Source organism: Alligator sinensis, unplaced genomic scaffold (assembly GCF_000455745.1).
Source record: "Alligator sinensis unplaced genomic scaffold, ASM45574v1 scaffold486_1, whole genome shotgun sequence".
NCBI classification, from domain to species: domain Eukaryota; kingdom Metazoa; phylum Chordata; order Crocodylia; family Alligatoridae; genus Alligator; species Alligator sinensis.
In genome coordinates, this window is record NW_005842053.1 from 910,641 (window position 1) to 924,197 (window position 13,557).

The window sequence follows — 13,557 nt, forward strand, 5'->3', positions numbered from 1 at the left end:
CCCGATGCGAAGTGCAGGGAAAAGCGTCCCCTCACCTGCCCCATGGCCAGTGTCCCGCACTGCAGGCACTTGCAGCCCACGCGGGGCTGTCTGGAGCAGGCACGAGTAGCCCCAGGCAGGCAGCGAGCAGCTGTAGCATGGGGCGCTGGGCATGGGGCAGGTGAGGGGCCACTTTTCCTAGCGCGGGGAAGGAGCCTGCGGAAAAGCTGAGTGCAGGGGGGAAGCGGCCCTTCCCGTGCCCCATACTGCAGGCACTTGGAGCCTGTATGGGGCGGTCTGGAGCGGCACAGGTAGCCCCATGCAGGCTGCGAGCAGCTGCAGCGCGGGGCACTGGGTGTGGGCAGGGAGGGGCTGGTCCCCCCCCCCCCCCACGCTCCTTCCTGCCTGGGGTTCTCCCCCACCTTACCTGAGCTTCCTGCGCCGGGACAGCCCCATGCTCCCAGCCCAGAAATCGCGACTGGGGCTTCCTGCTGGAGGGCGGGGTCTGGCGGGCCCCTCTGTTGTTGGAGCCCATCAGGCTTCCCCTGGGTCCTACTGCCCTTGCTTCCTGTCATTTTTTACAAATGAGCTACATAATCTTCACCTGTGATTAATGGAGAGGCCCCAGTATTGAAATCAGCTTCCTTCTAATGTGTTACAACTTAAATCATTTGCATTAGTAGTAGAGGTACCCTGATACTTTGGTCCCATATCAGATCAGTACCCATATAAGGAAAATAGTATCGTCAGTTGGCCTGCCCCTTCCCCCATAACAGACTGACCATCCGGATGCACAGCATATCGGCAATTGGATTGGTATCGGACGATATGACTAGTTAAAAATTGTCCATCAGTATCAGCCCAAAAAATCATTATCGGTGCACCCTTAATTTGTAGTGATCTACATAAGCACTTTGAAACCAGAAAAGCAGGGAGTTCCCAGACTCCAGCATTTTAGCGTTTCTGCCTATAAATGGGAAGAAGATGCAGAATAAACATGTAATAAGCTGTGGCGCTGGGGTTCCAATGAGCTGCAGTTCATCAGTGGTGATAATAGTAGAAAGTGAGACTTAAACAGTTTCTTTTAAATAAAAAATGGATCAGCGTGAGGTGCCCATAGGGAAATACTATTTTCTACTGCTTTGCTGATGGCTTTTTTCTAAGGCTGAGTACATGCATTAAATAATCTGGGAGAATTCTCCCAGATGTATTTTGGTAGAGAAACTTACCCAGAGCCATGTGTATGGACATTTGAATGCTGAAGCCCTGAATAGTGGAAAACTCTCAGTGCTGACATTGTGCAGCCAAAGAGGGTGACTATGCACACATCTCTGTGTGTTTGCAAGCTCCCTTAGTCTCTCTGGCAACAGATGGCAATGGTTCATAGCACAGCCTTGATTTATTGTCTGTGGTCAGTCTGTGTTTCCCTGTGGCACAATTATGCAACTGCCACCGCCAGGGAGCTCTGCACTGAGGACTGGTACTTGGTGCTGCAGTTTGTGTGGTGCCCTTTCAGCTTGCTGACATTCATGGTGCCCAGGACTACAGTCCGAGGCTTCATGTATACTGGCAAATTTAAACACGTATGCCATGCAGCCTTGAGTGGGCTGCATGGCATGCAAATTACAGGGATCATAAGTTTAAATCCATGCACGGGGCAGCCCTGTATGACTTGCCTGGTGCATGGTTTAACAGGTTCCAAGTGGGGGGCAGCTGATGGTTTCCCCCTGCCCAGGGAAATTAAATCCCATGTGGGGCCTCAACATTTGGGACCTGGGACTGTCCCCCAGATCTGAGGGCTGTCCTATGTCCCATCCCGATGTTCAGCCTAGCATCAGGATGGGAGCACAAGGCAGCCCCAGGTATGGGGGACAGTCTTGGGTCCCAAATGGATAGGCCACATGTTCAGTTTAAGGTATGATAGAAACTGGTCACAGCTATGATCCACAGATAATGTGGAACATCTTTGTGGCTGGTTTGCCATCTTAACTCACCATAAATTGGCTGAATGGGTGGCACTTCATAATTTATGGTGCAATCTATTTGTTAATCATTAAATGTAATGCCTTTCAAGGGCCTAAGGTGCCATCCTGCCTTGCCTTATTTTTTGTTTTAGTACCAGCCTGCTCTGATTGGCCAGATCTCACAGCTTGAACAGGTGAATGTCATGTTTGTAAATGGTCAAGTTTTTGTTTGGCTCATGTTATGCTAAACACTAAAACCTATACATTGCAATCTAATAGGTGTTACCTTTTTATAATTTAAGTACTATTTTCATAATAGATTTAGTCGCCTATGAGAGAGTGAAATTTAGAACCCTTTGTTTTTAAGTGTCTCTGCAATATTCTTCAAGGCTCCTGTATTAACTTAAAACAATCCAACAAGTGTAAAATATATAAATATAGAGAAGCTTTTTTCGCTGTGATTTTTTTTGCTCTTTTTTTTGTTTTGTTTCTTGATTCTGTTGTTTTTATTTTCTGCATATTATGGTTTTGTAGATTTGCTTTTACAGGTAAGAACATTCCAGATGCTTTTGAGGGATCACTAAACTAAAACGAAGCCCAACAAAATAACATGGACCATAATGGAAGAGGGGAAGGGACTTGATGTGGGGGAAAAAGGCCCTGGGAGATGGTCCAGGATTAAGCATGTTAGAGATGTTGGTATTAACAGATATCACAAGCTTTCGTCAGTTTCAACCTTCAGTGAAATAAATTAGGTTGTATGCTAGTAGTCTGTAACTATGGAGATGATTGTTGCATAATATGTTTAGTATATCATTTTGATCCAACAGAGAATATCCATAGCCAAGTAAGTCCAGGAAAATAATAGACGATCACTCTGCAGCATGCCAGTATATTCAGGGCAAAAGTCACAACCTAAGAATAAATGTTACTTAGTTTGGCTTTACATTTCTCCACCCACTAACAGTCTCTCCCCTTCACTCTGTATTTCTGTTTCCCCTCTCCACACTATCTTCTAAAACCCAAATGTAATGTTGGAGTAACAACACCTTCCATACTTCTTTTTGTTGAGCTTCTCTTTGCCATCTGGTACAGAAGAAAAAGGGTGACTAGCTGGTCCTAATGACGGTAGTGCAAGAGTAATTTTTAACCTACATGTTTTCCTTTTTCCCTGTTTGACTTGCATAATAGTGTTTTTTTTGGTCACAGAAATATCAGTACTTAAAATGACAGGTGTTCAGCATTTTGGGCCTGTAAACCAGTGAGGAGTGTGGGGCTGGTATGCAGGCTGGATTTGACCCTGCATACCAGGATCAGGTCTGCACCACTTTTGCTTACGCTTACACTGCCCCTGCCTGGCCTCGTGTCCTGGGATTGGGCTTTGTGTGCCCAACCTAGTGTGTGGGGCCACAACCCACGGGGCTCTTCCCAGACCCATGGAGAGCCACTCTGGGCTGGACCTGGCCCACAGGCCAGGGGTTGAGCAACCTTGCTTTAGAATCCTTAGCCCTTTTGCCAGTGTTACATAGCCTATGGTTATTTCCATAGTCTGTTTTGGCAAGCATGTGGCTGTGCTTGACTATGGGATGGGTAGTTTAGCAACATAGACTGATAGTGTGTATTTTCTTCTGAGGGACTTTGCTATATTCATTAGAATGGGAAATTTACAGATTGCTTGTCAGTAGGTGACTGTGGTGGTTTGATTTCGATGGAAAAAAAGAAATAGACCCATAAACATTTTTTTTCTTTAGCAGCCATCCAATCTTTCTTGTTTTCCTAAACTGAGGATCTGAATTTTTTTACTTGAATACCTGATTGAATCTTCCTGTTTGGCTGGATACTCCCAATAATCAGTTGGAATGGAAATTAACCTGTTCATTTAGTTTCAAACCAAAGTGTATGTGGTTGCGAGGGAGGGGGAGAGTATAACAGTGTAATGATGTGTAACTTCACTTAGTCTGGATTCTTACCCATAACTAGTTTCCCTGACAAGTATGTACCTAAGTGTTTTTAGGGTTGGGGCTTTTGTCTGCACTTTACAGATACAGAAAATATGCAGGGAAATACTGACTATTCTTTTTCTGAAGGTATCTTTCAAGAGAACTGTGTTTTCATCAAATGGCTTTGGGAGGAGGTGGGGAATGAAAGGGATTGCTGACATGCTGCACTTAAAGAGACTTCTGAGAACAATGACTTTGCAAAATTGCACCCTAAAATTGATGGGTAACTTCATATAAAATAACATCTATGGGGAAGTAGGACCTTGAGAGAGGAAAAAAAAAAAACCTCTTTGGAACAGTGTTGTGTTTTATTGTTTTTTTTTCCCCCCTTTACTTATCAAGATGGAGGCAGCATGTGGTGAAGATCTTGAGATGAGTGTTAGAATATAGGCCAAAAGAAATGAGTTCTGAGGAGGATTTTGAATGCAGTTTAGCAGTCCATCATAGTTTTGTATCCTCTACAGTAAGATTTACCTTTCATTCTGTTTCACTTTTAATTTTGAGAAAGATAGTTTTGCTTTTCAGATGTGATTGATCTCACTGGAGATGATAAAGATGATCTTCAGAGGGCAATTGCCTTGAGTTTGGAGGAATCAAACAGGGCATTCAGGGAGACTGGAATAACAGATGAGGAACAAGCCATTAGCAGGTAAACAAATAACTTGTATAAAGCAGAAATTAAATTTTAAGAGATGGAGATTGGCCTGTATTGATTTTATTCATTGTAACAACAACAACCACAACAAAAGTAACTTGTTTACTTTAATCTGTGCTGCTGCTATGCTTGGCTTCTGAAGTGTTGCTTTTACTAAATTGTATATTCTGCATTAGAAAAATAGTCCACTGTGTTTTTGGTAGGAATTAATAATGTCTCATGGCTACACAGTTGAAATATCAAAGAGGGAGGTAGCAATGTATCATCAGAAAAAGCAAAATAAGATGAAGCTAACCACTTGCAGCTTGCTGGTTTCTTTTTCCAAGATCTTTTTCATTATTACAATAACACTGTCTCATTTGTGTGGTAGGAAAGTTTGGTTATTAGGGTTCTTAACTTTTAGTGGCACTAATAACCATTAAACTTCAGCTATTAAAAAGTATTTTTATTATAAATCTCATTTTTGTTTAGTCAAAAATTAGGAGAAAAAAATCATTTTTGTGGGGGTGAAATTTACCAGACTTCATTTTGTCCAAAGCTTGTGGGGGGGGGAGGTTGTTGTGTGTTGGCTGCTTTTTAGCAACTTACAAAATACAGAAATTTTTATTAGGGCTACTTTTTGAGCATCAGTACAGATAAAACAATTGAGGTTTGAAATTAGGTGTGGGTATAGTTTTTACTGAAAAAGCTGCAGAGAGAGGAAAATGACTTTGATTATGACTGTTCGAAAGTAAGATATGACATACTTCCAGTAGACTTATTTGATAAGCTTATAAGCATTGCCCAGTGGAAAATTTGCCATGCTTTTCTATGTTCCTATAATAAATTGAGCTCTTGACTGGCTTGGACACACTTTTTGAAATGTTTTGAGAAACTTGGGTCCTAGTAAAAGACATACTTTGGCTACTGGGTTATCCTTCAGAATATCCTCTTGGCCAAGTTTGATGCAATTTTGGATCATGCAAGTTCACTGCTCCAATCCTACAGCTTGGAATGCTGTTTAGCAGTGAGAAAGGAAAATACTGCAGCAAAGAGGTGGGAAAATAAACTCCACATACTCTTAGAAGTAAAGTCTTTTTATTTTCATTTTCTCTATCATTTTTGAAAAATGCAAGTGTGCTAACGACAAAAAGAAAACATGCCAAAGAATGCACCCAGATGAGTGGGAAGAATTATTTAATGGTCAGATTCATGAGATCATTTTGACTAGATAAAAATCTGTCAAATTGCTCAGAAAAGTCAGATGTAACTATTTTCTTGCTTAGAGCCTGCCCTCAAGCAAGAATGAAGTGGGGAGAGATTTTTCCAGTTATGGCTGCGTAGAGCTGAGACAGAAAGAATCTAATCTGCAGCTGACTTACTTTCCTGCTTAACCAAAAGCTGAACCCCTAGCTGTAATTGAAGACTAGTTTCCAGAGTTTTGAAAACATCTAAAGAGTATTCAGGGCTGTAGAATAAGAAAGTGAAGAGAGAGCAGGAACAGCTAGCAGATAGCAAAATTGCTCTCAGAACAGTTAGCTTGATAGTGGAATGTCAAGACTATTAAAAGGAGACAACTACCATCAACACCTGTGGAGTGAAGAGCATAAACCATTGAGTCAAATGACTCTTTTAGCTGTCTGAATAGTAATGATACTGCTGCTTTTCTGTGAGTAGGAAATGGATAAGGATACTTTTTGGGCAGAAAGTTAGCTACCCTGTTTAAGATCTGCCCCCCAGTTTGGGGCGGCAGGGTGATGATTTTTATACAAAAGGTGCATGTGGCATGTGAGTAAATACAGTATTACTGTTAGCTATTGAACAGGGCCATGATGGTATTCTTTAGGTTTTGGGGATGTGCATGTTCTGAAATACCAATGTATGAGAACATAGTGAAAACTATTTTGCTTGATGTAATGTAAGAGATACTCAGGGTTTGTGAAGTGTAGATGTAGGAGGAATAATCCTGCTTTGAGTCTAGATGTGAGGTTCTCTACTTGGGATAGCAGCCTTCATTCTCCTTCTCTTCATTCTTTGGCTTTAACTGCCCCCACAGGACCATTTTCATGTTTTTGGGGCCTTCTATTTTTAAACCTTCTTTTTTCATTTTACCAGTTCTTCTTCCCCAGATAAAACAGTGTCCTTGGAATGTAGAAAGTATTTATAATTTAGTTAAAATTATATGTGTGATTTGAATTTGAATAACACAAACCAAGTAGAGGGACAATCAGGATTAAGGGGAGGTGTCCAATGTTAATCTCACAGTCACTGCTGAATTGACAGTAGCTTTGGGCAGTCCCGAAATCTCTTTCTCTTCAGTTTCCCTTTCTAAAACAAGGTATATTTGTTTTTGGCAGTGAGTGGTCTGTGGGAAAATATGGTAGTTTTCTATTCTTGGGCAAGATGTCAGGCCACTCTGTTTTACTGTTTGAGAACTAGAAAGGGTTGTTTTTTCAATGCGAGTGTAAAGAACTCAAATAGCTTCTGATTTTTGTTTACTAAATTAAAGGAAAGGCAAACATTGAAGTGGCAGGTAAACTGGGCCTTGGAAAGCTATAAATAATGATCAGCTAAGGATTTTTTTTTACTGGTTACTTCATAGAGGTGGACATTTTCAAATATGCATATAGCAGTTAATTACCTAACCTGCATTGATTACTACAGATGACTTATTACTTATGAATGACTTGGCTAGTACAACTTAATATTGCATGAATGTTAAGCTTTTGTGTTTGACTGCCTTATTTTTAATCGAGAAAGTTCTGATTGAGTACATAAATACTGAAAGAGCTGTAACTGAAATGTCCAGAAGATGCCAAGCACACACACAATGTTTTCAGTTAAGATTTTTAGTTTTGTTACTTTAAAGGGAAAAAATTCCTGTCACTGAATATTTCCATAAAGTGTGCAGGTTCAAAATATTGTATTGATGTATGAAGGCTTGTCCTAGTTTCTTTTTCTTGTGACCACTCTTTTACCAGTACTAGGCGTTTAGGAAGTGTGTTATTAGCCATGTTAACGTATACGTTTTACACTCACCACTTCTGGAGATTAATGTTGAAAAGATAATGTCTTTGTGTTCATCTTATATCCTGGTATCATTATAGCAGGCCCAAACATAATGTTTTTGGACCATAGGACCAGGACTCTTTGGCCCCCTAAAGCAATCTCTCTGGCAGTTGCTTTCTTTCAGTTTACAATTTATTATAATTTTCCTCATCTGTTACATCATTGTTTAAAATGTGATGGTTTCAAACAAAAGTATAAATATGTGGTAACATTATAATAATTGAGAGTAACAGTTTAAGAATGTAAATGCTTACAATATAAGATGCCTACAGTAAGGATGTCAAACTTGTACTTTAAATGGGTTTCCAAATATGACCACCCCATATTATGACTGCTATTCAGAAAAACATCCCTGCTAAAATCTATTCCCAGTGAAGTATATTGGACTTCTAACTGGATAAGGATCATATCCATGGATTTCTTGATTTGTTATATCTAAAGCATTTTTCCCCTTGTACACTGAGCCATATCTGAGATCACTGAAATTCATACTTCTGTGCATAGTTTGAACTTGTGCTTCCAATTTTTTAGTCTCTCATTGTGGGCAGCATTCTTAGGAGCTTTCATCTGTTCCATTTGTTTTCATTATGAAGAATGTTTGTATTGTGTAGAGCCAGAACTATGATGTCCCCAAATTACTTTCTAATTAATTTGTGATTTCTGTTTGTGTGAGAACAATCCTGAGACCACTTTCAGAGGAGAATGACTTTAGTACCATACCACCATTACTTAACTTCTGGCAGTGTTTCCATAGGGTAGAATTGGGAGGAGAGGAGGGATCCAATATAAGCTCTTGAGTAATTTTATAATGGGTAGCTTTTGTTTTGAGCAGAAGTTCATATTTTAAGTTTGCTTATATCACAGCCATCACCACTTTGTCCAGAGCTGACTGTAATTGGAGGGCTAACTTCTGCTGCATAAAGTGTAATGCTCATGATGGAGCCTGTGGTTATTGTTTAAAATAGAAGGCAAAGGTATAGTAGAAGTAAGATGTCTGAGGGCACATTAGTGGCTGGACAAATCCTTTCCAAGCAGGTGATTCATTATCATTAGGAAATAATGCCACAAAACTAGCAGGATTCCAAGATTTATTATTAAAACTAAAACTATCAAAACTGAGAGAGAATTTTAGGTGAGGACAGAACCCATGAATACTATTCTGCTGTAAAAAAAAAAAAAAAAAATGATAAAATGCAAGGTGAAAAAACTTCTGAAGTAGTAAATAAATAGAACATAAATGCTACTTGTCTTTAGCTACACGTTAATTGTAGGAGCAAGGTACATAACAGGGAATACCTTCCCATATTTGTACAGAAGACCATATCCAATGGTTTGGGGGTTTTTTTTTGCCTAGAGAGGCCACTTAAAATTTCAGGTAGGAAGTTGTAAGAACTCTGCAGGACCTGCCTTGGAAATTCATATTAAGTTAGTCTGATTGCCACTTTCCAGAATGGGCCACATGAACAATATTACATATTCTAACAAGTTCTGTTGTCCAGAATTGAGCCCCAAACATGGGCAACTTTCCTTCAGTTTAAAAAAATTGCCTTTGTAAAATGTGTAATTGTTCTCTGGGAGATGATATGAGGTTACATTTAAAGCTTCTCTTAGCCAGAAGGATTGGTGCTACCCCATCAGCACGACTTCAGTAGTGATGCAGTACTGTAGAGAACTGGCTTAATTAGCATAGATCATTTTTACAGTTTAAGAAATTGTTTTAAATTAGTGTGACGCTTATTTTGAAGCTTTCTTTAACCTTCAAGTAGCTGATTTCTTCCCATAGCAAAACTGTGACTGCCTCATCATGCTGTCACAGGGGCATATTCTGCATGTTACAGGTATCACACAATTAACTAGTTACAGGTTTCCCTCGATTTTATGCAGGTTCCATATATGTGAATCCACTCTTATGTGATCACCCTTTTTCTATCCAAAATTCCTTATATGTGAGGTGAATTCACTCTTATGTGATCGATGCTCCACTTGTCCCCACTCACCCCAGCCCCTGGGCTGCGCCCTGCCGTGGTGCAGGCAGGTGGTGTCAGCTGCTCCTGGGTCTGCTGCAGCAGCTGGGGTGAGTGGGAAGAAGCAGATCCCCGGGAGGTTTGGGGCATGGTGCAGCCCAGCAGCTACAGGCAGTTGGCATTAGCTACTCCTGCAACCACTGTAGCAGGGACTGGGGTGAGTGGGGAGAAGCAGAGGCCCCAGGCTGCAGCAGGCAGCAAGGTAGCAGGAACTGTGAGTGGGTGCGGGATAGGGATGTGTGGCTCCTGCTGCTACACCCCCCCCCCCCCCCCCCCCCCGGGCGGGGGGGCTGTGCTGGGCTCTTCCTGAGGGGGGGCGTGGGCCCCCAGATCTGTGTTCCTGACAACAGCAGGCTGCTGCTGCAGGCTGGTACTGGCAATGACATCAGGCCAACAGTGGGCAGACTGGGGGGGGCTACGGTGAATTTTGGGGTGGCAGCAGCCCCCCTTCCAGCGCTGCCACCTCATTCCTTCAAGCAAGGCTGGGCTCTTCCTGGTGCTTCAGGCAGGCGATGGTGCTGGGAGTGGGGCTGCTGCCACCCCAACATTTGCCATACCGGCCCCAGTCAGTAGCAGCAGCCTGCCATCCCATGCGCAGATCCGTGGGCCTGCGCCTCCCCACCCAGGAAGAGCTTGGCGCAGCCCTGCAGCCCTCCCTGAGGGTGTGTAGCAGCAAGAGCTGCACCCCTGCCCCGTCCCATGCCCCTCACCTACTCACAGTTTCCGCCACTTTGCTGCCTGCTGCAGCCCTGGGATTTGCTGACAGACTGCATCGCACCCCTTCCCCTGCCCCTTCCCTAGTCCCAGCCTCCCTCTCTCCTTCCCTCACCTCCATGGGAATGTATCCCTATTTGTTACATTATAAAGTGGGTTTGCTTTATACAAATTTGATTTATGTGCCGTTCTCCGGGAACACATGTACTGCACAAGTGAGGGGAAACCTGTAATTGTGCAGTTACCTTAGACCAGCTACACATGCAAAGTACTTACCACATGATTAAAGCTCCAACCAGCTATAAAGATAGACCTCAAAAATGTATACTAACTTTATAGCTGCTTGGTATTGAACTTTAATTTGTGCATGTAACAGGCACTCCCTAGTGGCTGGAAGCCCATCAGCTCCAAGGGCTCCAACCATAGGGGTGCACTGCACCCAGCATCAAACCCCTATGCCCGGGGAATGGCGGTTGCTATGATCCCCAAGGCTCAGTGGTTTTGAGCACCCGAGCCTTGGGGACTGCAACTGCTGCCATCCCCCGTGTCTGGCTGTTTCACACACCCTTAAGCCTGAAAGTCATGGTTGCCATGATCCCCTTGCCTTGGGAGCATGTGGGATGCCCCTATGACTAGGAGACCCTCAGCTGAGGCTGTAGAGGTATGGTAGTGTGGATCATGCATTGGATCCCATTGTGCCTTTATCTGCACTTGTAGAGAGGGCCAGAAATACATCAGTGATGGGGGGAAATGAAGCTGAGAAAAGCATGTTTTTGATCTTTCATCCTTGAGGTTTCCTCAGGAGGTAGCGCTAATTTTGCTACAATGAAAGTCAGTCTATTTCATTTAACAATTAAAATGCAGATCAAATATTTGGCTACAGTGCACTATTTGGATGCATCTCTGAAGTGAACTGAACAAGAAGGGAGGAAAAACTCTTTTAATTATATATGCATACAATCTCGTTAAAATTGGGGTGTGCTATTTAAAGGGAGTTCTATCCAGAAAAATGAATATTTTGACACTTTAACTTGGTGTCCATTTTGAAGAATAATATAATTCTAAGGTGTGATATCATTGCTAATAAAAAAGTAGCTTTTTAAAATTTGAAAGGCTTCCATGAATAATGCAGGGTAATAACAAAACAAAGCATTCACAACAGCAGTAGATCTCTAAAGTGCTTATATATGCCTTCAAAACAATTCAGTAGCTTTGAATATAAAAACTTGTAGTACATTCTTCAGAATATTGGATAATTAGGTTAATCTGGCACTGACAGAACACAGAATGGAATATTACAAGTAGGAAATTCCTGGAACAAATGTACAATTTCATTTTTAGGGTGTGCTTTTTCTTAAGATCTCTCTCCCCCTCTCGATCTCTTCCTCTCTCTCATGTATACATATAGTATATATGTATGTATTTAATTAATATATAATAATATATAAAATAATAGGTGCATATGCACATGCACGCACACACACAGTGTTCCCTATAAACACTTATTTTTGAATCACCAAGCAATATAAATGTCAAATATTTTATTAATGCGTAGGTTAAGTAAGAAGATATACAGAAAACAATGCTAAGAAGTAATATCAAGGTTGGAGATAGGAGCTTCAAGAAGTCAAGACATTTAACCCAAGTTGTATGTTTAAGCTAAACTTTTACTTGAAAATGATGTGCGTGTAGTATTGATATACTCTACTATAAATACTACAATTACTATTAACAGAAAGTTAATAAACATAGCTGTGAGGAACAGTCTTTGCAAACTCCAAGAATTTAAGGATTGATAATTTCCTCCACCACAAATGAGGACAAAACATTGAAGTCACATAAGTTTTTACAAAGTACACATCTAGGAAAGATTTAGGGTTATATTTATTTTGTGAAAACTTACATTTTTCTGTAGAGTTACTGTATTTACTGAAGTTGATTGGGGGAAAAAGCCTCATCTACAACATGGGGAAAGAAACTCCTCATCTTACGTTCACATACAAAGAAACCTCATTAACTACATTGTCTATCATTGAATTCTGCCAAAGCAGCATGTGCTCCATAATGGAAACAAACTATGAAATTGATTAAATGCAGCCAAGACAGAGCATGGCTATAAAACATATGGCCCACTGTTAGAAACTTTTTTTGTGGTTGTTAAGAAAAATGGGAAGTTGCTTTCCTAAGAGAGAATGGGCTTAGGCCTAGAGGTATTACAGTACCAGGCCAGCACTCAGATAGGCCACAGCAAGTTCTGTCATCCGCCCCTGATGCCAAAAATGGAGATGGGAGACTATCATAAGCCCAGGTTAGTGTAGTCCACCTGAATAAGATAGATGGTAGTGCCTACTACTCTCAATCCCCCTCAACATTGACTCCTTTTCAAGTCATGGTGAGCCACTACATTAAATACATTTTGACGACTTCTTCCCTCCAACAGCTCAGCTATGCCTTTCTTTCCTATTTCCAAACCATTCTTATTTTTTCACCAGCCTTAAATGCCTGGGAAACATCACCAAATGGAGACCTAAACATTTCACCCAAAATCACTCTGTTCCCCACCCCCATAGCTTGTTGCATATGATTAGCTTGGCCCTGTCCTCCATGGGGTGGAACTGGACCAGGTTGTCCTGTGCCTCATCTGCATATAAATTTTTGGAGGATCCTGGGACTCATGACAAGAACACCCACTTTCAGTCATAAGTTGATTGCTAATTAGCCCAAGGATCCTTTTGTGGGGCATATCTGGAATATACACACATGCTGAGCTGTGCAGTCACTATGGCTTAATATGCTGTTGACTCTGCTGGCGCCCAGCCCAATGAACTATATGGTAAATGATGAGCCTTTTGGCTTTGGATTAATACCATGTATAGTTTGTGCTATATATACATAGGTACAAAAATGTTACTTAAAAGTATGTTTATGAAGTATTTGTGCTAAAACTTGCAGCAGTTTAAAAAAAAGTCAAATGCATTAATTGTAGATGAACTTAATTACTACAGGTATGGTTTATTTCAAAATCAGTGTTTTAAAATGTGTCCCTCGCATCCATGTGCTTAAGGAAAGCAGGTTCTGATAGTAAGCGGGGGGGAAGGAGGAAGGGAAGGGGCTGCAGGGGGAAGAAGTTCTGTGGGGCAGAGGGCAAGGCAGCCACCAGGCTGCCCTCCCCC

At 41.6% G+C, this 13,557-nt stretch overlaps 1 protein-coding gene across 8 annotated transcripts in view; it reads left to right on the plus strand.

The window, feature by feature from the left end:
- USP25 (ubiquitin specific peptidase 25) overlaps nt 1-13,557 on the plus strand; it is a 134,730-nt gene that overhangs the window by 25,286 nt on the left and 95,887 nt on the right. For all 8 annotated transcript variants that reach the window (XR_003093902.1, XR_003093901.1, XM_025203334.1 and 5 more), the window contains exon 4: nt 4,469-4,592. Coding sequence is in view for 6 of the 8 variants with exons in the window: in XM_025203334.1 (XP_025059119.1) it covers nt 4,469-4,592 (124 nt within the window). In the remaining 2 variants the exon portion in view is untranslated. The remainder of the gene's footprint in view (nt 1-4,468; nt 4,593-13,557) is intronic.